Raw genomic sequence first — 20,163 nt, 5'->3', positions numbered from 1 at the left:
CTCGCTCCATCTACCTGTCCGGGGTGAGTCCCGTTGCAGAGCAGCGTAGGCCTGACGCAGCTCTCCCGCGTGTTTTGCCTGTTGTCTCCTGGTGTAAATGCATGCCAGGCTTTCTGAGCAGGGCCAGCGTTACACAACACTCGGGCCTGCAAAGTAATTTAACCTAAAAATGAAAAAAGGGACCAAAAAAAAGGCAAATCCCTTATGGCCTTTGCGGGAGCGCTGGGCCGAGGGCAGGGCGGGGCGGGGCCTGCCAGGCCGCGGGGCCTCGCGGAGCCTCCCTGCGCGGACGGCCCGGAGGGGGTGTGTGTGTGTGTGCGTGTGTGTCAGCTGCCGCACTCTGACGTCACAGCGCAGCCCTCCGACATGCTGACGTCACCGCCGCGGCCCCGCCACTCGGGTCGCGCCGGGGACGCACCGCAGCCCCAGCCCTGACGTCACCGCCGCGGCGGGAGCAGGAAGTGACGCCACCATCAAGGCCGCGTCGCAGCGGGGCAGGGCGTGCCCCGAGCCCTCCAATAGGAGGAGAAGCCGGAGGGGGCGGGAGCAATCGGAGGAGCGGGCACTCTGATTGGCTGGAGCGTGTGTGTTTTGGCGGTGGGAAGGTGGTGCCCTAGGCGCGAGTGGAGGCCGCTGATTGGCTGTTGCCAGGCGGCGCATGCGCAGAGCCGGGCGGCCGGAGATGGCAAGGGGCGGCGCGGCACTGCCGACGGGCCCGCGCACGGTAACACCCCCCCACACACACACCCCCCCCACGCCCCCCCCCCCCCCGGGCCCTGAGGGGGGAGCGGCCCGGAGCCTCGCACCGGCACCGACAAGGGGGGAGCGGGCGGCCCATCCCCTGTCGGTGGGGCGTGGGGGGGAGCGGGAAGCGGCGGGAAGCCCGTCCCCTCAGCGTGGCGGGAGTCTCTTGGCTGGGGGCACCGCGCTCGCTTCCGCCACGGCCCGGCCCGGCCCTTCCTCACGGAGGGTCCCGCTGGGGCGGCCCGCGCCAACATTATCTGTCCCCGGCGCTGGGCGGCGGGAAGCCGCGGCAGGGGGCGAGGAGGAGCTGTTGGAGCCTCGTAGCTTCCCTAAACCCGCGGGAGGGACCGGCCTTGTGTCCCTGCCCCACGCCCCGCAGTGCGGAGGTAGCGCGTCTGGCGGCGGCAGGGCCGCGGAGGCCTCGGCTTTGCAAGGAGGGGGAGATGCTCTTAAGGGGTCTTTCTTAAAGCCTTTCGGGTCTTTAAGAAACCCGTGAGAACTCTGTGGCTGGTTCTCTCGAATTACAATCGTAAACTGCGTGTAAAAGCTGGCACAGCGTGGCGTGATCTGTAGGGTGTGATAAGTGGCCTCCATTGTCAGGGTTTGGTAGTAGGGAGCTGCAGGACGTGCAGGCCTGCAGCGGCGTTTTGTTTATTTGTGACAGCATTTTCTACGCTTATAGTTCAGTGAGACATCATGTCACACAGCTATAGGAAGAGGCGCTCTTAGAACTTAATTTGGAGAGTGCTTGCAAAGTAAGAGTAGTCCAGTGATCTCAAAGGTAAAATGGTGTGTAACTGTAACAATAGGTGTTCTACTTAAGTCCTATATTTCTTTAAAAAAAAAAAAAGGATGACAAAAATACTGGGTAACTCTTACTTCCTTTTTCTTCAGAGCACGCTGGAATTTTCCTTGTGTGTGTGAAACACAGTCATGGCAGATCAAGAGTATGTTCTCTGCATGTGGAATAAGCGTTTATGGCCAGCAAAGGTAAAGCAGATGTATAAATGAGGAAAGTTTTATGGCTATAACTTAGAAACGGATGAAATGGAGGAGTAAGTAAGCAAGAGCTCTGAGTGAATATGTATGTGCTTTAAAAAATAGCTAATCTGTAGAGATCCTAATACTGCAACCAGATGCCATAGAGTATCGGTCTGTTCTGTGCTGTTCATATTAAAAATGTTTTGATAGCAGATCTGTCCTGTAATAGACTTGGTCAGGGATTTTAAATGGACGTTTTTCTCTTGAATGCAGGTTTTGTGCGAAACTGGAGTTGCTGGGAAAACATCTGTTACTAATGAGAATGTGACTTCTTTTAAAGTTGAAATACTTGGCTTGAATGAACAGTTAAGTATCCTTGTTACTGTTGTATGTTTGTGCTCTTAGACATTAAAAAAGGAGTAGTGCCTTTATCTGAAGATATCTGTGAAATGAGATCTTTGATTTACGGGAGGATGAGACGACTGACCCCAAACCCGTTGCCTTTCTGGAGCTGGCCCTGTAGTTGTCTCCTGGGACGTCCATAAACAACACGCTGACTCTTAGCTCTGGCATTCTTCATGGGGGTTTTTCTTCCTTAACTTCTGCTAACAAGTGCAGGTTTTGGGGAAAAAATATTGTAAGTTTATTGCCGGATGAGAGCAGTGTCATGCTGTTAGTCGTGTTTAATGCTGTGACGTTTTCAGTCAGCTTTGTTGTATTTTCAGGATTAGTGTGAACGGTGCAGATGCTGTACCACTGATGGAAGAGTGTATAGAAGAGATCGCCTCTAACTTAGGTGAGGAGATGTCAAAACATTTGCTGCCTTGTATATATTCTGAATATAAAATATACACAAAAACTCAGCCCGGTGGGCAGTAGTTAGATGTTTCACTCATGTTTTTATTGAGGGGTTTTTTGCATTTCTTTCCCCCTCTTTCCATCCCATCTGTAAAGTCTGGAAAGAGACTAAACATGAGCACAGTTACTTTTTCTCCTCCCTTGTGTAGTGTGTTGGAAGGAAGGTTGAAGAAACTTGAGTACTTCCATCAAAACAAGGCGTTGGAAGCTTGTGCTTTGTGTGTCTCTATATGCTTTGCCTTGAGAATCACAGATGATTTAAGTGTTAAGTTGCATCTTAAACAAAAGATGTACTAGAAATAAAATTTATTTCTTATATACAGAGCAAGCTTATTGCATTTATTGCATGTTCTTCTTTTTCAGATCAAGAGAATAGCTCAAGTGAGGCTGTGGAAGAACTGAAATATCGCTGTTCTCTTAAAATTGCCCTGGATGTTTTGAATCGGAATGGCTCGGCCCAACAAGTGCCGCCTTCAGAAGAAGGACCAAACGCTCAGTTATCCCAGGAGAACGATGCGGGATCTCTCCCATCTACCCCCTTATGCAGATGTCGCTCAAAAGAAAAGTTGGAGCCTGAGATTTCCAGGAGGAAAACAGAACAAAACACTAACCCCAGCCTGAAGACTGATACAAAAAACCAAACCCAGAAAGCTTCTCTCATTTTGGAGGAGAGTGCTAAAGTACAGGAAAGTGGAACAAACCCTTCCAAGTGCGGTATTAGGGACTTGTGTAATACGTCAAGCTCACATAGTGAAGATTGCAAACCACCAGAATCAAAATTACTACCAAGACAGAAAAAAATCAAGCCTGGCTCGTTGACAAAGTCCAAACCAGGAAGTAAAGTCTCCCTTAAGCCCAAGTTGGGAAAAAGGAAGGAAGGAAAAAAAAGACCAGGAGGTGCAGGATCACCTGTGTCGCCTAGGAGTGGTTTCCCCACGGATCAAGCCCAGCCCCTCGCCGAGGGGGGGTCCCCTCTGTCTGTCCCCTGCAAGTCTGACACGGTGCTGCCTCTGCCGAGGGCAAACGCCAGAAAGGAGCCTGGAAAGACATTACTGGATTCCTCTTGTACAAGTGCCTCAGATGACTTGGAAAGCAGCATCAGTAGTGAGAGCAGAAGTCTGGCAGAGCAATTAGATGGAAGGAAAACGCCAGTGAGTTTAAAACAGGTTAATGGAGAAGAAGAGGTTGGTGCAACCGTGTCCTCGTACAGAAAAAGGAGATGTAGGAGTTGCTCTGAATCTTCATCTGGGCCTTCTAACCATGGGACACTTCCTGATAGCTTCCCCTCTCAGCATAAAGAGGAGGAAAATAAGAAAACTTCACACGTGGTTATGAAGAAAATAAAGCACTTTCAGCTGCCTGACTTTGAGGAAGATGAAGGTGGGCATATTGCTCAGGGAAGGGAAAACCTCATCCCACTGGATTGTTGAGCGTTGCTGTTGTGAATGAGGTTCTGAAATGGCTGATTTTAATTTTTGTTGTAAGTTTTTGGAGAAGCACAAAATGCAGTCGCTTTAATCCTGGCTAAAAGCTAGAGTGGCATTTTGGGTGGGTTTTGCGCTGACGAGCTGTGCTTCAGGGATTCTTACCCTTCGCCAGAGGACTTGGCCATTTCACACTTGGCTTCTTTACTGCTGTCCGGTTCGTGTTGAGATGAAATGATGTGATGTGAAGGAACGGGCTGGCACAGAGTCCTGAAACCGGCCTGTTCTTGTTCCTTCCCCTCTTTAATCTTTTTTTCAGATATATTAGGCCTTCACCGAGGCAGAGAACGGAGAGTGTGTGTGGCGTGACAGAGCCGGAGCCTCGCACTGCTGTGGGGTCACTTCCACAGCCGTGTGTTTCCCCTGCTCTGAGCCTGATGCTTTTTAAATCGTTATTCCACATTTACTAATCCTGTTGTGTGCTGCTGTTGGCAGGACTGGAATTGTCTGACCTGTCTTCAAAGATCGTTTCCTCGGAGAGTCTCTCTCGCCTCTCAGCTCTGGTAGATGAAGAGGAGGAAGAGGAGGAGGAACTTCCTTGTATTTTATCACATCACGGTGAGCCCCCAGTGTACCTGTTAGAGTTCTTCACCCAAGAGAGGTGTGCTCTGTTAGGGTATGTGTGCTTCTAGCTTGCTGACGAGCTGCGTGTCCCGCGTTTGGCTGGGATAGAGTTAATTTTTCTTCTTAGTAGCTAGAATAATGACACCGGGCGCTGGGGAATGTTCCCTTGGCCAGGCTGGGTCCAGGGCTCTGGCCGTGCCCCCTCCCAGCTTCTCGTGCACCTGCGCACGGGCAGGACACGGGGAGCTGGAAAGTCCTTGATTTCTGAGCAGCAGCTGAAAACATCAGTGTGTTGTCAACATTCTCATGCCAAACCCCATCCTGAGTCCAAAGCACAGCACTGCTCTAGCTACTAAGAAGAAAAATTAACTCTATCCCAGCCGCAACCAGGACACTCTGGTAATAAACCTATCCTTCTAGAAGGCGAAGCCAGCCCTATTCAGGCTTGGAATAAAATGCTTTTCTCAGATGCCGCAGAAGGGCTTTTTGAAACAGAATGAAATGCAGATCGTTGGTGGGCAGGAGCCTGGGGTTGACGCTCCCAAATTCCTGTGTTGCACTACTGGTGCTGCGCTTTGGGGCGTGGGGGGGTGCCCTGTCTCCTTAGGTGAAACCTGTAAAAGCATTGAAGTGAAACTCCTGGAAGGAGGCTGATAAGAGAGGGCACGTGAACTGTCTTGTCTTGTGTTTTTTTTTAAAGAAAAATTGCTTTCTTTTTCATCATAGAACCACAATCAATTGAAGAAGGGCTTTTGGTCTGGTGCAAACTGCGGAGTTACCCTTACTGGCCAGCAGTGGTAAGAACAGCTTCTGCCTCCTGGGAGTGGTGTTGCCAGGGGTCTGGGAAGGAGCAGCTGAGCGAGTGCTCGAGTGTCTTTTGCCCTTCTTGACTCTTGTAGAGCTGGGAATGTTAAAGATCTTCTAGCAGAAGTGTTCCAGAGATAATAAAAGTACACTTACATATGAAAAAAGCACATAAAAAATAAATGTATTTAATTTGCCTATGTTTATGTTGGAGCAGAGGATTAGTACTGAGCCTTTATATCTTGTATCCTGAATTAGGGTGGTTGTACCCAGCCCATAAAAGAAAGAGGGTGGGTCCTTGTGTACTAATAAAAATGCTCTGTTGGGGTAACTTGCTATTTTTGATACTTTAAACTTCATTTTTATGTTTGTGTAACTTCCTTTAAGTACGGGGTGTGCTGTATGATATTGATGGAAAAGGTTCCTGCTCTGTAGGGGTATTGGGATTTTAGGGTGCTAATGAGGCTTTATCCTCTCAACAGGTAAAATACGTGAGGCGGAAACTCAGAAAGGCATATGTGCTGTTAATAGAAGAGAATACAAATTACAAGAAAAAAAGGTAAATGTTGTGGCTTCTGATCGCGTTCTGAACTTTGGGTTTCCTTCAGGCAGTGTCCTGCACTCTCTCTGCCTGGCGCAGGGCCGTTGCACTGGAGTTAAGCCTGAGGTTGGTCTCGGAGGGAGGCTCTGGGTCAGGAGGTTTGCTCTGTGGCGCTGCTGCCTGAGGCAGGCTGGTGTTCGTCAAACAGCTGCCGCTTATGGCAGGAATTCAGGGAAAAAAAAAGACCCAGCTAGTGGTTATTTTTACATGTGGTGCCCAAACTTTCTGGAAACACAGGCCGGCCTTTAGTTTTGTTTTAAAACCAGGTACTTCTCATTTGTTAAAAGATTCCACAGTTTTAGCTGATTATGAAAACCCAAACTAGTAAAACCTGCGTTCGCAAATTCCTTACGAAATCTAATTTTCAGGGAGGTGTAGAACTGCAGTAAATAGAGGCGCAACTCAACTGCTTCTTTTTCCTTAACCCTGCTTCTTTGTTTCATCAAGTTTCTCAGTACCTCTTAAGAGTCTGAAGCACTTTGATTGTGAAGAAAAGCAGGAGCTCATAGTAAGTACTAGAGGTAACGTGTAACTGCAAGCGTGTACGTGTGGTGGGAAGAATTCCGTTGTATCCACAGCGTGTAACCGGCCCTGCGGGAGGAGTGTGGTGCAGCTGCCTGGGCTGGGGGCTTCAGGGCTCTCTGTTCTCTCTCACTCTCTTCAGCAAAGTAATAAAACATATTCATGCTCCGCAAGATGGAGAATAATACAGGAAGGGGATCCCCTGACACCTTTTTGCATCTGGGTGAGGCTGCTGCTGAGAATACCCGTGTGTGGGGAGGGCAGTTCTCGGGGCTCTTCCTGTGGGTTTGCCACGTGCCACAGAGCTGCTCCCGCTGCGCAGCACAGGGCTGGCAGACAGTTGAATTTCAGGAGAATGCAGAAAACTGCAAGTAAACTTTGATGTGTTAGCTGGTTCTGTTACCCAGTTAGGGTCCTAGACCGAAAAACTTCAGCAGGCTTCTCTCTTTAGGACTGTCAATGGCTCTTGTTTTGTAGGAACGAGCCAGAGAAGATTATCGCCAAGAAATCGAGTGGTGTATCCAGTTGATTTCTGACTATCGCATCAGAGTAGGTAAGCGGACGAGTTGGATGGTGTCATCCGTTCTGATATACCTCAGAAAAAAGATAACACCAAAACTATCAGCTTTCTTTCATAGGCTGAATTGACCTCATAAATAACCCTGTTTTGGGCTTTTTAGGTTGTCGTTCTTTTACGGGATCCTTCTTGGAATATTTCGCTGCTGATATCAGTAAGTGAATTCATTATTTTTTTGTATTCTTCCCTTTAGGGAGGTTTAGCTCTAACGTTTATGCGTGTGTGTTGAGTTGGGCATCAGACCCCATCCAAGTTACTTCATACGCACCGTTACTGCGTTATAAGGTTTTTCAGTCCCACAACAAAAGTTAAATAAATATTGATTGTTAAAGCCAATCAGGTAACTGGTTACTTCATGCTGTAGAGTGTGTTTTGGAGCTCCTCTCAGAGTTTCAACTCCCTAATCTTTTTTTTTTAATGGAAAATTAAGATTTTGGTGGTGGCTTTTTACCCTCTTTGGTAGGGGAGGAATTAAAACTTCTCACTTACCCAGAAAGTCCCTTATTTTACATTTGCATGTGTAAGTATGTGTGAGAGAGCCCCTTGTTTTGTATATTTAAGAATTAATGATTGTGGCTTTTCTTTCAGGCTACCCAGTCAGGAAGGCGGGTTATTCAGGTTTGGTCCAAATGGCCTTTCCAAACACGTCAGAGGAAGATGTTGAAGAGTCTTCACCAGAACTTTCACCTCAGAAACCCTCCAAGAAACTTCTCCCTGACAGAACAAGAGCTGCCAGAGATAAAGCGAATAAAAAGATAGTGGAGTTTATAGTGAAGACTAAGGGGGCTGAAGAGCATCTTCTGGCTATTTTGAAAAGCAGAAAACCATCCCGGTGGCTGAAGGAATTCCTGAATTCAAGTCAGTACGTGACCTGCATTGAAACGTATTTAGAGGATGAAGAACAGTTAGACCTTGTAGTGAACTACTTGAAGGAAGTGTATCATGAGATAGACACTAAAAATCTGCACTGGATTAATGGAGATGGAATAAAATTTATTTCAGATGTCCTTTTGCCCGAAGTAAGTAAACGTGAAACGCTGAGGGAGGTAAATGATGAAGTAGGTAACAGTAGCGTTGGGTGCTTGGAGTCTGACGACGCGCGGGGTGTCCCCGGAGCTGGCAGTGTTCGAGCCGGCCCGGCCTGAGCGCAGGGGACGTGGAGAGTGTTAAAATCCCTGCAGGAGGCTCTTGAGCCACGTTCATGGGCTGGTAATTGGGGTACAGATACATTTACATGATGTGTCAGAGGAAAAAAAAAAAAATAAAGCAAGCCCCAGTAGGAATCGCTGCCTGCTTCCTGCATGGGATTGTAAATGCTGATTTTTAAGCCGTTAGGGCAGAATGGAGAAGCTTTAAGTAATCTGATGTTTTTAAAGGCAGAATGGTCGCTTGCTGGTGAGTTTTGATTACTTCTGAAACTCTTCAAAGCTTTGGGTCTCTTTAATTTGGCAAGTTATCTGTGGGTTTTCTTGGGTTCTTTGTGCTGGGGGGTGGATTGTTTGTTTTTATACTTAGACTTTTAGCTACTTATTGTTCTTCCGAGGAACCTTCCTGGGAGAACACTAGTAACTTCTGTAGAAAAAGAAATTGCTATGAAGAATGTCTCAATCTGGTTATAAAAACACTCTCCTGGGAATGATAAAGGACAAGTTTGTATTATTTATTTAAGAACTTCAGGTATACAACAAGCAGCTTCATCCAAGTTTCCTAAGTGGCTGAGGAACCTTTATTCTAAAAACGTGCTCAGCTGCTGCGGCAGGTTCACATCACTGGTTGTACTGTAGCTTTTGTTTCACGAGTGTAAATAAACTGAATACTCCTCCAGGCCATCATTTATGCGATTTCTGCTGTGGATGACATAGATTACAAGAAGGCGGAAGAGAAGTACATAAAAGGACCATCTGTGGGCAAAAGGTATCATTTTATTTTTAGTCTTCTCCCAATTTTTCTTCCTAGTTCACTGTGTATACAGAGAAGTGTGTAAGGGCGGGAGAGTTCAGTCCCCTCCCTGCGGAAAGGCCGGCTTTCTCCCTAAGTAACAAAATTATTATTTGCTGAGTTACTGCGATGCGCTACAAACTGTTCACTGTGTTACTTCTACTACAGAGCTCCAATGTATCTCTTGCAGGGAGAGAGAAATATTTGATGAAGAAATTCTAGAAAGAAAAAAGTGGAAGAGCAACGCAGACTCTGCAGACAGCGTCTGAGCCGCGGTGCCAACCGCCCCGAGTCATCCCGGCACCGAGCGTGTGTATATAGTGAAGTGGTTCTTGGTATAAAACGTGTCATTCCTGCTTCTTAAAGTCCCTGTGTGTATCTCCAGAGCTGTGATGCCGTGCTGCCCTCAGATACAATTGTCCCTCAGCCCTCGCTCTCGGGGCCGCGTCCCGGCGCCGCTTCCCCGGGCTCTGCCGTCCTGAACCGCCGGTGAACCGCGGCGGCTGCCTGCCCCCCCGCCCCCTCGGTGCTCTTACTGTGCAACTTGCACAGAGTCCAAGTGTTTTGCAGAGCTGCTTGATGTAACTGTTTTGTATTCATTATTTGGGCCAAATCCCTGGCGAAGGAGGGGGTGTTCTCCTGACAAACATGACGCGGTGAGGCGCTGCCCCACGACGGCGCCGCTGCGGGGTTCCCGTCTGGAGACGCTTCCCGCGGGTTGGCTGTTCTTGCTCTACGCGGCCCCAAGGGTGGGAAATAAAATTGGTACCTAAGGATGCAATCGGAATAACGGAGGCTTTGTTTTTGTTGACAGGACAGCTGTAAAGTTCAGTGGAAAAGGAATCCAGTGTTTGCTTAAACAAAACATTCACTTTTCCGTTTAAAAGTGAAACTGTTTTGAGGGCTGTTTTATTGGGTTTTTTGGGGCCATGATTTTAGGATTAGTTTTAATTGTCTTTATCTGATTTAAATATCAAATTTAATCATGTGTCGTTCCCCTTGCAGCTTCTGCTGAAGGTGTAGCATCGCCACGGGCTGTTGGCAGACTTGTGGTGCTGAGAACTCTAACGACAAAAGCCCGATGATTAGTAATTTTCTATATTATAATGAAAATGTGATCTACTTGCTTGTCTGATAAGAACTGAGATGATTTGAAATTAAGGAAGAAGTTTAAATTGGGATACAGATGTGTATTCTGGCTATAGTAATTAAAATATATTCATTCAATTCCACTTTTAATTATTCTGTGCTCTATCAACTAGGTTTCCACGTGCATTTGGAATCTCTCTTCATGTTGTCAAAAGGACATTCACAAGTACCAAAATCGCAGGAATAATAGAATGTGTATTTAACTGGATTATTCTTTATTTTTCATTAAAACTTTGAGAAGTGCTAAAGCATTTTCTGTGACCGTATACAGCTTTCACCAGGGGTTGACAGGGTTGACTCTGGGGCGCTTACAGCTGGCGAGGGTGGGGGGGATGTGTGGGTGTCCCAGCCCTGGGCGCCGGTCCCCCGGGTGTTGTTCGTGGTGGCGCAGAGGTCGGTGGAGCTGCGGGTTCCCCTTAAAACGTGATTGTGTGTTCACGCCTCAGAATTCCCCAAGTGCCCTTAAGATCCTTCTTCAAACCACCCCCCAGAAGCCCAACTCCCAAATCATGCTGCCGTTATCTCAATCCTTCTCCTCCCTTTTGGCTGATACCGGCTTAGTTTCAGAGTCACAGAAGGGTTTGGGTTGGGAGGGACCTTCCAGCCCCTCCATCGTCAAAGGCTTCTCAGTATTTTGGTTTGAACATGCTCATTGATTTCAAACGCCCCGTTTAAGCTGCGGCCTTGGGTGCCCCCAGGCAGACACATCCACCTGAATTTTGCATCAGGTGAAGGTTATTTCTGTATATTGGGTAAAACCATAGTGTCATGCTTTAGTGGCACGGTTTCACGGTTTTTAACATCGGGGGGGGGGTACAAGAAAGCAAACTCAGTGTTTTCTGTTCCTGCGCTTTATCTAAAACAGGTACTGGCACACATCATCCCTGCCCAGAGCAAGCTAGTCCTTATGGTTGCCCAGTTTTCATGGCTGCACCTTCCTTCCCCCGAGCTGCCTCCCCCAACACTCCGTGTGACCTCTGAACCCGCCGTTGCTTCTGTTCGGTTTTAGGATTTTCAGAAAAATTCGGAGCAGGCTTTGGGGAGGGTGCGATGCATCCACCGACACCTGAAACCCCGGGGGGGGCGGGTTTGGGGGTTTAACGGAGACCGGGGGGCGGGTTTTGTGGTTTAACAGAGAGCAGCGGGTGGGTTTGCAGCCCGAAGCCTGGCAGGAAGGGGAAAAAAAAAAAAAAAACATGAAAAAGAACAACTGCCGAAACCCGGGATCGAACCAGGGACCTTTAGATCTTCAGTCTAACGCTCTCCCAACTGAGCTATTTCGGCTGCACGGGAGCCCTCTCCCCCCCCCTTCCCGTGACCCCCCCCCGGCGGGGCCGGGCCCAGGGGGGGCAGCGCAGCCCCGGGCGGGGTGGTGGGGGGGGGACGACACAGGGACACACCCGGTGACGGGCGGGACGCGGCGGCCCCGCGCGGTCCCGGTGGCCACAGCGGCGAGCGCGGCGGCGGCGGCGGCAGCGGGTCTCTGTGGCGCAATCGGTTAGCGCGTTCGGCTGTTAACCGAAAGGTTGGTGGTTCGAGCCCACCCAGGGACGGACGTTTCCTTTTCCTGCGCCGCCGCCGTTCCTCCCGCGGCCCCGCGGCACCGGGACCCGCCGCCGCCGCCGCCTTCCCTCCTCGTTTTAGCGCGGGCTCGGGGCAGGGCCCGGCGGGTCCCCGCGGAACCCCCCGGCTCGCCCCGCGTTCCCCGCCGGCGCGCTGAGGCGGCGACACCGGAGCCGCGCCGGGCCGCTGAGCGGGTGCACCGCGCCCAGAGGTTGCCTGAAGGGCTGCGGGCGAGATGGCGGCGCTGGGCTGTGAGCGGCACCGGGGCACCGGCACCGGCACCGGCGGGAGGCCGCGGCCCTCTGCGGAGGGACTGAGCCGGGGGGGGAGGCCCCAGGGGGTCTGGGACGGGCTGGGGGCTCCGGGGCCTTGAGGGGAGGCCGGGCTGGGGGCCCTGAGGGGGGGACCGGGCCGGGCTGGGGGCTCCAGGGCCCTGAGGGGGGTCGGGACCGGGCCGGGCCGGGGGCTCCAAGGCGAGGCAGGGGCCGCAGCTCTCCTCCGGGGTGATTCTCCCCCTCAGAGCACGGACGGCGGCTGTGGGGTGTCCCCGTCCCCTCCGGGGCAGCCGAGGGCTCGTCCCCAGGGCGGGGGTCCCACGCTGGGCTCTCTCCCGGGTCCGGGCCGGTCCCGTTTCCCCGGTAACGGGCTCCGGCCGGAGCTGAGCTCTCCCGTGCTCTCTCGTTGCAGGTCTTCGCCTCCCCCGGTGTGTCGTGCTGGCCTGGCGGTGAGTGCTGGGGGTCCCTGCGATGCCCCCCCCGAGCCCCGCAGCTGCCAGCGGCTGCCCCCGGGCCAGGGAGCCCCGCGGGAGCGGGCCCGGGGCGGGCAGAGGGCTCCCTGCTGGGGCTGCCCGCGGGCCGGGCGCCGCTTCCTCCCTCTCTGGGGCCGCGGGGGTCCCTCGGCTGCGGGGCCGAGGCCGGGGGGGCCGCGGCGGGGCTGGGCCGCCGTGTCCCGCGGAGGTGCGATGGCTTTTCCTTTCCGCAGGCCCGGTGCCGTGACATCTGCCCACCCTCGGCCGCTCCACCAGACCCCCCCCGACCACGCTGACAGGTAACGCACGGCGGGTCCCTCAGCCGTGTCCTTCCTCCCGAGCGGTGCAGGGGAAGAAACCAGCAGTGTGCTGTAGCTCTGGCTGCATTCCGGGACAACCTTTCCCTCACTTCGCTTCTTAAAAAAGATTAGCTGTCAGTGTGTGAGCCCTGGGGATGAGCCAGGCACCCTCTGTAATTTGGGTCCAGGGAACAGAGGGGCTCTGCCTGAGCAACAAACTCCACAGATTCCCCCCCCAGTGGGGGTAGAAACTGTTAAAAAAAAGGCTCGAGCGGTAGCGGAGGGTGTGAGATTGTCCATAGCAACGTACCACAGATTCTTTATGGGATCACAGCTGCTTAAGGCTAATGATTGTGTTCTGCAGTTACACTAAATAATTGGAGACTGATACTACTGCGCCCTTTGTCTTCAGCTCTGTCCAAGTCCAGCAGAAGAGCTCGACTGTTGTCCAGAAAAAGTCCTACGTCCCCAGTAGCAGGGGTGAATATATTGTCACCAAACTCGATGACCTGATCAACTGGGCGCGAAGGGTGAGTTGCTGAAACTGTCGTGCTCGCTGGGGAGAAATGGTATCAGAGGCTTTGAGGTGCTGGGAGATGGATTTGAGCCATCTCCTCCTCGGGATAAAAATAGGCTCAAGGTTCCCCACGGGGAAATAGCCAAGTTTGTTTGCCAGAGGTTGACATTTGGGGTACCGTGTCCGAGCGGGAGAGAGGCGCGTTGACGTGCGGGTGGTGCGGGGCAGCGCGGGCTGCCTGGCTGAGCAGAGCTGTCCTGCAGGAACAAGCAGGAGGCACTTTCTGCTTTCACGCAGCCCTTGTAAGGAGCCCGAGTGAGGCTGCCCCGAGGCCCGTGTGCTCTGGCCTAGCTGAGTTTTGCCTCCTGCAGTCACCGCCGCCCTGGTGCGGGGCTCCCGGGGCGGCTGCTTTAGCAGAGTGAGGTGTGAAGGGGAGCGTCTGCGGCTCGGGGTGTGTTAAGCACCTCTGGGGCTGCAGATGCACAGATCTCTACACATCTGTTTCCCCAGAGCCGTGGGTTTTGCTCTCCTGAGCAGCAGCAAACACCGTTTCCATTGACAATGCTCTGACTAAACAGACCTTGAAACTTTTCTTGTTCTGTTTCCTTTTCTGTCTGATCGACTCTTGCTCTGAGTCACCCCCGCAGGGTCCCAGCTCCTGCTGTCGGCCTCCTGACCCGTAACCCGCCTCTCTCTGCCGCAGAGCTCCTTATGGCCGATGACGTTTGGCCTGGCCTGCTGCGCCGTGGAGATGATGCACATGGCGGCTCCTCGCTACGACATGGACCGCTTTGGGGTGGTGTTTCGCGCGAGTCCCCGGCAAGCCGACGTCATGATTGTGGCCGGCACCCTGACGAACAAAATGGCTCCGGCTCTTCGGAAGGTACGAGCTGCGGCCGGTGGCTGCGCGGGGCCGCACGCTGGGCGGCGGGGCTGCAATGTCTCTGCTCTGCAGGTCTACGACCAGATGCCGGAGCCTCGCTACGTCGTCTCCATGGGGAGGTAAGTGCCGGCACATCCCGATCGCCTCACGCTCTGTGGGAGAAATCCGGTGTCTCTGCTTGAGCGGGGAGGTGAAGGGAGGGAACCCGCTTCTCATTTGTATTTCCAACCCCTTAAATTCTATAAAGAGGCCTTGTTACGAATGAAACATAAAGACTCCCTTTGATTAGGGCGAGGAGAACGATGTCTGTCAAGTCACTGTGAACTGCAAAGTCTTCCCAGAGAGAGATTCTGGGGTTTTTCCAGCTGTCAGACTCTGGGGACTTTATATGTCCAGAATCTCAGAATTTGCATTTAGACAAAAGCGTTCAAAACGCTTCTGCTGCGCAGCGTGAAATCTGAGCTCCGTGGAGCTCTGGCCTGGTGGAACTGACAACTCATCCATCCCCCGGAGCTGCTGGGGCCGTTTCACCAGGGCCTGGAGGGGACAGAACGAGTCTGTGCAGATGTGGCAAAATAAAATAGAGAGGAAGGACCCTCTGAATGCCTGCTGCGTAGGAGCGCTGAAAATGCTTCGGTTTAGTTTGATTCCGCCTGCGAGCGGAGCCTCTGCCTTCCAGCCAGGGCTTGCAAAGAGGCTGAGTGGCCACGGTGTAAACCTCAGCCTCTGCTCCACCCCTTGTTGTAAAATCTGTCCGGCGGCTCCATGGAGCCGGGTTCCCCTTTTCCTTTGCTCCTGCCCGTCCATCCCGTGGGCTGCCGAGCCGCCTTCTGGAGGCGCTGACGCCCGCCCGTCTCTGGCAGCTGTGCCAACGGCGGGGGCTACTACCACTACTCCTACTCCGTGGTGAGGGGCTGCGACCGCATCGTGCCGGTGGACATCTACGTGCCAGGTAGGAACGAGCTCCGCGTGCCAGGGCGGGGCCGCAGTCGGTTTTGGACGGTGCTCGGTGGAGTTCCTGAAGATCTTTCCCTTTCAAACTGTGCTGCTGAAGTTGCCGGTGCTTCGCCAGGGTCTGCCTGGGGTTTCCAGGACACGAGTTCTGGCGATGTTACTCGCCGGAGACTGTTGTGTAAAGTGGGGGCTGTAGTTTAGTCAAGCACGCGCTCTCCTGCGAGATACCACCTTGCTTCAAAGCCGAGCGTTTCTACCTGCTATAAAGACCTTTTTGAAAAACACCATCGCTTTCGTTTCTTTAACTAAAGCCCTCTTGCTTTGATGAACTCCACAGCCTGCGACACACACAAAGCCCAAGGGCAGTCGCGGCTGCTTTGGGGTAACACCCGTGGCTTGTCGGTTCTCCTGCTGCTGGCTACGCTTCAGTGCGGCTCGCAGCCCCGCGGGCTTCCTTTTTCTCTCTCTCAGGTTGCCCACCTACTGCTGAAGCTTTGCTGTATGGAATCCTGCAGCTTCAGAAGAAAATCAAACGGGAGAAGAAGATTCAGATCTGGTACAGGAAATAGCCTCTTGTTTCTGACCTGCCCACTGACGGCCCCCCCGGGGCACTGCTTGCATCCTACGCACAAGAAACCTGGATCCTCACAAGCCTTCCAATAAAACCTGACCTGGTTAAGACGCTCTTTTGTCTTTAATACATCCCTCTTACCTAAAGCGTTTTAGCTCGTTTAAAAACTGAATTAAAAAGCGGGAGTTGAATTCTGGTAACATCCCGTGTGGTGTTTTCTGGTCCGAGTAGCCTGCGAGGGAAGGAGAATGCTTGAAGTTACCTTTCGTGACATAAACTTTGCCAGAAAACTGGGACTCGCTCTGTGGCTTCGTTAGGAAGTTCTGAGACCAACACGTGGCCAGGAGAACCCCGAGGCCTCCGAGCTCGTCTCTTACCACCTGCTTTTTGTTTATAATTCCTACAAAGGATCTAATAAATCCTTTACCTGTGTGCACAGCAGCCAGAAATTAATTATATAAGTAAAATGTGAATGCATCAAATCAGAATATGACTAATAAAACTAATTGCTGCGACACTCCTCAGCAGCGTAGGAATAAGGCAGCCCAGGGTAGGTTTTGGTACTGGCTGCGTCCCCAGGACCCCCATGTGGGCTTCTCCCGGCAGCCCGGGCCGGGGAACTCGCGGCAGAATTACACACACACGCGCTTTTGAAAGACAAATAAACTGCTCTGAAACAGCCGCTGTGTGTTTCATTCCTTTTTAATGGATTTTATCCCTTCTGGGTAGAGAGGGGAAGCGTCACTTACGCGCTATCGAAGTGCGTGGAGGGCGTCAGGATCAGAACTTGCTACGATGGGCTTTAGCCAAAAGTATCGGGGAAACTTCGCTGGGGGGTTGCTCCAGGAGCAGCCGAAATGCCTCCAACTGCCCTGTCCTCCCCCGCTTCTCCTGCCTGGTTTAGATTATTTGGCTTGTGCAGGGCAATTCCCCCCACTATGATTTCTAAAAATGATCCAGTTTTTAGAGGAAATGGCTCATCCTTGAACCCCTTTGACTAAAGGCTCTGAAGATGCTCTTGAATTGCAGCTTAATTGAGGAGACGAGGGTGAGTCGGGAGCAGAGCCCTGGGGGCAGGGGGCTGCACCGGGCCTGTGACATCCACAGTGGGGCCAGGACTCGAGTCCTCGTGTCCAGGAGGTCCCGTGGAGACCCAGAGCCCCCATCCCCTCCAGATAAATCAGCTTCAACCTTCTCTCGATCGCATCGGAGGAGAGCAGAGCTCTTCTCCTCCTCACAGGGCGCGTGATCAGCCTCCCCTCCCCGAGGGACGGCGCCAGCCGGGCACCCTCAGTGCCTGACGATGGTGGGTGTGATCATCTTGTGGAAGGAGTAGTACCGGCAGTCCCGGGGGGGGACCAGGTCCATCACTGTCGTGCTGATGTTCTCCTCCTTGAACCCGGCCTCCACCAGCTGCGCCACCTGGGTCTCCTGCGGGAGGGAAGGAGCAGCGATGGCGGGAGAGCCCCATCCTGGGCTGCTGTGGGCAAAACCCCTCAGACGTTCCCTCCAACGTTCCCCGTGAGCCGTCACCGATGACATAAACGGTCGCAGAGCGCTCTGGCTCGTGCTGCTCCACGGCCGCGGTGTCAGGCACAAAGCACCGGGGGCTGCAGGGGGGTGCATGGGCTGACCGGGCAACTTTGGGGAGCCCGGGTTGGGCTGGGGGTGCCAGGCCCTCACCAGCCGGGGAACTGGTCGGTGCTCACCTCAAACATCTGCTCGATGTCGGTGTACTTGGTCTTCAGCAGCTCCCCCCAGGAGGTCAGGTTGCAGTAGGTGAGGACCCCGCCGGGCTGCAGCAAGCGGAAGGCGTGATCCTGCAACGGGAACGGGGGGGAGCGGCCTCAGCACCCAGCACCCAGCACTCGGCACCCAGCCCCCTCCAGGCTCTCAGGAATCCCCGCAGAGCTGGACAGTCAGGGAGGGCGCGGGGCTGGCGGGGGCTGCACAGCCCAGCTCTGGCTTTGACTCCTGAGCTCCCAAATTCTCCTCCCCGCCCTGTGTGCCCCCACCTCCCCCAGACCACCCCCCGCCCCGAGCCAGGGGCTCCGGCCCCTCACGGGGGGGCAGTGGGAGGTGCGGGTGCTGCACCCGGCCGCGTTACCTTGATGAAGGTGAACTGATGCGTGTGCCAGGTCTCCTCCAACAGCGGGTACGTGTCGTACAGGATCCCTGCCGGGAACACCGGAGACGGTCCGTTAGCCGGGAGAGACCACCGAGGCGCCGGTGGGGCTCACGTGCCGGGGGGAAGGTCCCTGTCGTGGCCTGTTACTATTTTTTCCCTATTTAAAATTGCACCCCGTGTCTTCAACCCGAGAGGCGGCGATGTGCTGCTCCCCAGAACAAGGTGCCGCTCCCCGGGGACACCAGCTGGGAGCTCGCCTGCACCCTGGGCTCTGCCGTGGCGACCCCCCACCCCACCGCCCCCCTCCCCGCTCCCGCCGGGCTCGGCTGCGCGGTGCCTCACCCCTGAAGTGCCCGTCCGGCAGCGTCGGCACCACGTCCTCCCACAGCCCCTTCAGGGCCACGACCTGCGGGTGGGAGGGCAGAGCCGTGAGCTCCGGCGACCGACACCCGCCGGCACCGCACACCGGCACGGCCCCCCCCAGACCTTGTGCGGCTGCGTCTTGGCCCACTCCTCCAGCCGCCGGAAAACCCCCTCGTTGCACTCGATGATCCAGTGCTCCTCGATGTCAAACTCCTCCACTTTGGTGGCGGCGATGGCCATGCCGAAGCCGACCTCCAGCACACGGCCGCCTGGGGACAAGAGGGCAGCTGGGGGGGGCGGGTTGTGCCTCCCAAGCCCAGCACACGCAAAGCCCTGTTTTTTCTCCACCTCAGAGTCCCCCCAGCCCCAAATGCTGCCCCGTTCTTCCCCCGAATTGGGGTTTTTTTGGCGCAGGTTGGGAAGGCGTGGTGCTGCCCGCACTGGGGTGAGAAGCCAGGAGCAGCCCCGTGTCCCTGTCACCCGCTGCCTCCCCAGCTGCGCAGCGGCCCTTTGCCCCCACCAACCCCCCCCCACCCGAGCAGTTGCAGCGGGAACAAGCAACCGCCCGCTGCGGCGCTGCCGAAACCCTCCCACCGCCGGCATGTGGGAAACGCAGCCCGAAAAGCAGCAGGTCCTGGCCGGGCTGTGCTCTGCCCCCGCGCACGGCTGCATCACCCCCCCCGCGGCCCAAACCCCTTTTGGGAATGTGTCACCCTGACACGAGAGCACAAGTGTCACCGCGGCCCCGCTCCCACCATTGCTGCGTGGGGAGCACCGGCGGCGAGCGGGGCGCAAGCAGTGGGGTCCCCCAACAGTAACACCCCCCCAACACTGCTCACTCACGGGAAAGCTGCCCACTCCCCACGCCCCAGCGGAACCTCCCAGCACGGCCCCGAGCCCACGGGGCCCCCGTTACCCCTCGACGCGGCCACGGCCGCCAGCGAGTGCATGTAGGGAGTCTCCCAGCGCTCCATCACCGGCTTCCCCAGGATCTCCAGGTGCGCGTCCGGCGCATCGTAGCCGGCCGCCGCCTCCCGCCAGGCCGCCCGGCAATCCTCGCCCTCCGCGAAGATCGGCCCCGCGGCTGCCGCCTGGGTGCTCATGGCTGGGCCGCGGCGGCGGGGAGGAAGGTCCAGCGGCTCGGCGGGGCTGGGGGAGGGAAAGGGCCACCCGGGCCTTGGCCGCCTTTAAATAGCCAGGGCTGGAAAAGTGCTGAGTGTGCGCAGCGGGCTGGGGCCTTTCTGGGGGAAAGGGAGCCCTTATCGGGAGCGGGGGCGGCCGGGGGGCACCGCGGGGGCCGGCAGGATGGAGCGGCCACACACGGCTGCCTGCACCGGCACGGCCGGCAGGAGCGACCGGTACCGCCGTCAAAGCGGGGCTGGGGGGGTGCAGGGATGGGCCCCGCTCCCGGTGGCACCGCGCTGGGCATGGCCGGGGTGGGCACCACTGGCACGTGGTGGGACGGACACACAGACACAGACACACGGAGGGTTCTTCCCCATGGGCCGTGCCCCGGGGATGGGCCGTGCCCCGGGGATGGGCCCGGTGCTGAGCCCCACGCTCCTCGGTGGCCGGGACGAGCCGCACCCCCACGGCAGAACCGGGCTGCGCCGCACCGCGCGGGGGGGAGGGCGGCTCCCGGGGGGGGGGGAGGAGGGGGCTGCAGCCACCGCTGAGCCACGCACCGGCCCGGCCGGGCGGCCCCGGGAGGCCCCAGGAGGCCCCGGCGGCCCCGTCCCCCCCCCCGCGGCGGCCGCACGTGCGGCGGGCGGACTGTCCTTCCCGTCGGCCCCCGCGCGCCGCCCCGCCCCGCCCCGCCCCTCCCTGGGCGCGGCCCCGGAGACCCCGTAGCGAGGGCAGGTGCGCGCGCAGCGGCGGTTGGTGGCGCTGAGGGAGCGCGAGCGCGCGGCGGGGG

At 55.2% G+C, this 20,163-nt stretch overlaps 3 protein-coding genes and 2 non-coding genes across 9 annotated transcripts; 3 read left to right on the top strand and 2 right to left on the bottom strand.

Moving 5' to 3' along the window:
- The first annotated feature begins 653 nt into the window (after window positions 1-653).
- PWWP3A (PWWP domain containing 3A, DNA repair factor) lies at window positions 654-10,470 on the top strand. Of its 5 annotated transcripts, none has more exons than XM_074851317.1 (15): window positions 654-724; window positions 1,639-1,734; window positions 1,999-2,090; window positions 2,451-2,521; window positions 2,947-3,963; window positions 4,503-4,625; window positions 5,358-5,428; window positions 5,918-5,994; window positions 6,484-6,544; window positions 7,036-7,111; window positions 7,239-7,289; window positions 7,724-8,154; window positions 8,961-9,049; window positions 9,264-9,382; window positions 10,336-10,470. In XM_074851317.1, exons 2-14 carry the CDS (start codon window positions 1,678-1,680, stop codon window positions 9,340-9,342), a joined length of 2,295 nt encoding a protein of 764 aa, XP_074707418.1. In that variant the 5' UTR covers window positions 654-724; window positions 1,639-1,677; the 3' UTR covers window positions 9,343-9,382; window positions 10,336-10,470. The 5 variants fall into 5 exon arrangements, with proteins under 5 accessions (XP_074707418.1, XP_074707417.1, XP_074707414.1 ...); XM_074851316.1 differs by having other exon boundaries at window positions 10,079-10,470; XM_074851313.1 differs by having other exon boundaries at window positions 9,264-10,470.
- A 963-nt stretch (window positions 10,471-11,433) lies between these two features.
- Window positions 11,434-11,506, bottom strand: TRNAF-GAA (transfer RNA phenylalanine (anticodon GAA)). Its single transcript has one exon. It is a non-coding gene; the product is annotated as a tRNA-Phe (tRNA).
- A 195-nt stretch (window positions 11,507-11,701) lies between these two features.
- On the top strand, window positions 11,702-11,775 carry TRNAN-GUU (transfer RNA asparagine (anticodon GUU)). Its single transcript has one exon. It is a non-coding gene; the product is annotated as a tRNA-Asn (tRNA).
- A 152-nt stretch (window positions 11,776-11,927) lies between these two features.
- NDUFS7 (NADH:ubiquinone oxidoreductase core subunit S7) lies at window positions 11,928-15,865 on the top strand. Its single transcript, XM_074851464.1, has 8 exons — window positions 11,928-12,036; window positions 12,473-12,509; window positions 12,767-12,832; window positions 13,245-13,362; window positions 14,053-14,232; window positions 14,305-14,351; window positions 15,096-15,184; window positions 15,658-15,865. The coding sequence occupies exons 1-8, from the start codon at window positions 12,021-12,023 to the stop codon at window positions 15,753-15,755; spliced, it is 651 nt and encodes a 216-aa protein (XP_074707565.1). The 5' UTR covers window positions 11,928-12,020; the 3' UTR covers window positions 15,756-15,865.
- Window positions 15,866-16,443: 578 nt separating this feature from the next.
- GAMT (guanidinoacetate N-methyltransferase) lies at window positions 16,444-19,939 on the bottom strand. Its single transcript, XM_074851463.1, has 6 exons — window positions 19,165-19,939; window positions 18,372-18,517; window positions 18,228-18,291; window positions 17,865-17,932; window positions 17,467-17,577; window positions 16,444-17,188 (listed from the first exon to the last, which is right to left on the bottom strand). The coding sequence occupies exons 1-6, from the start codon at window positions 19,349-19,351 to the stop codon at window positions 17,048-17,050; spliced, it is 717 nt and encodes a 238-aa protein (XP_074707564.1). The 5' UTR covers window positions 19,352-19,939; the 3' UTR covers window positions 16,444-17,047.
- Window positions 19,940-20,163: the final 224 nt, after the last annotated feature.

This window comes from Strix uralensis, chromosome 27 (assembly GCF_047716275.1).
Source record: "Strix uralensis isolate ZFMK-TIS-50842 chromosome 27, bStrUra1, whole genome shotgun sequence".
Classification (NCBI taxonomy): Eukaryota; Metazoa; Chordata; class Aves; order Strigiformes; family Strigidae; genus Strix; species Strix uralensis.
This window is presented reverse-complemented; position numbering and strand designations above follow the sequence as displayed.

Bases quoted from the DNA above. Each gene is read 5' to 3' on its own strand.
- PWWP3A (XM_074851317.1), top strand. From the start codon at position 1,678: ATGGCAGATCAAGAGTATGTTCTCTGCATGTGGAATAAGCGTTTATGG. The intron at 2,091-2,450 runs GTTAAGTATCCT...TTGTATTTTCAG, and splicing joins ATACTTGGCTTGAATGAACA to GATTAGTGTGAACGGTGCAG. The intron at 7,112-7,238 runs GTAAGCGGACGA...TGGGCTTTTTAG, and splicing joins TGACTATCGCATCAGAGTAG to GTTGTCGTTCTTTTACGGGA.
- NDUFS7 (XM_074851464.1), top strand. The intron at 13,363-14,052 runs GTGAGTTGCTGA...TCTCTGCCGCAG, and splicing joins TGATCAACTGGGCGCGAAGG to AGCTCCTTATGGCCGATGAC. The intron at 14,233-14,304 runs GTACGAGCTGCG...TCTGCTCTGCAG, and splicing joins TGGCTCCGGCTCTTCGGAAG to GTCTACGACCAGATGCCGGA.
- GAMT (XM_074851463.1), bottom strand. From the start codon at position 19,351: ATGAGCACCCAGGCGGCAGCCGCGGGGCCGATCTTCGCGGAGGGCGAG. The intron at 18,518-19,164 runs GTAACGGGGGCC...TCTTGTCCCCAG, and splicing joins GGCCGTGGCCGCGTCGAGGG to GCGGCCGTGTGCTGGAGGTC. The intron at 18,292-18,371 runs GTCTGGGGGGGG...TCCCACCCGCAG, and splicing joins CCAAGACGCAGCCGCACAAG to GTCGTGGCCCTGAAGGGGCT.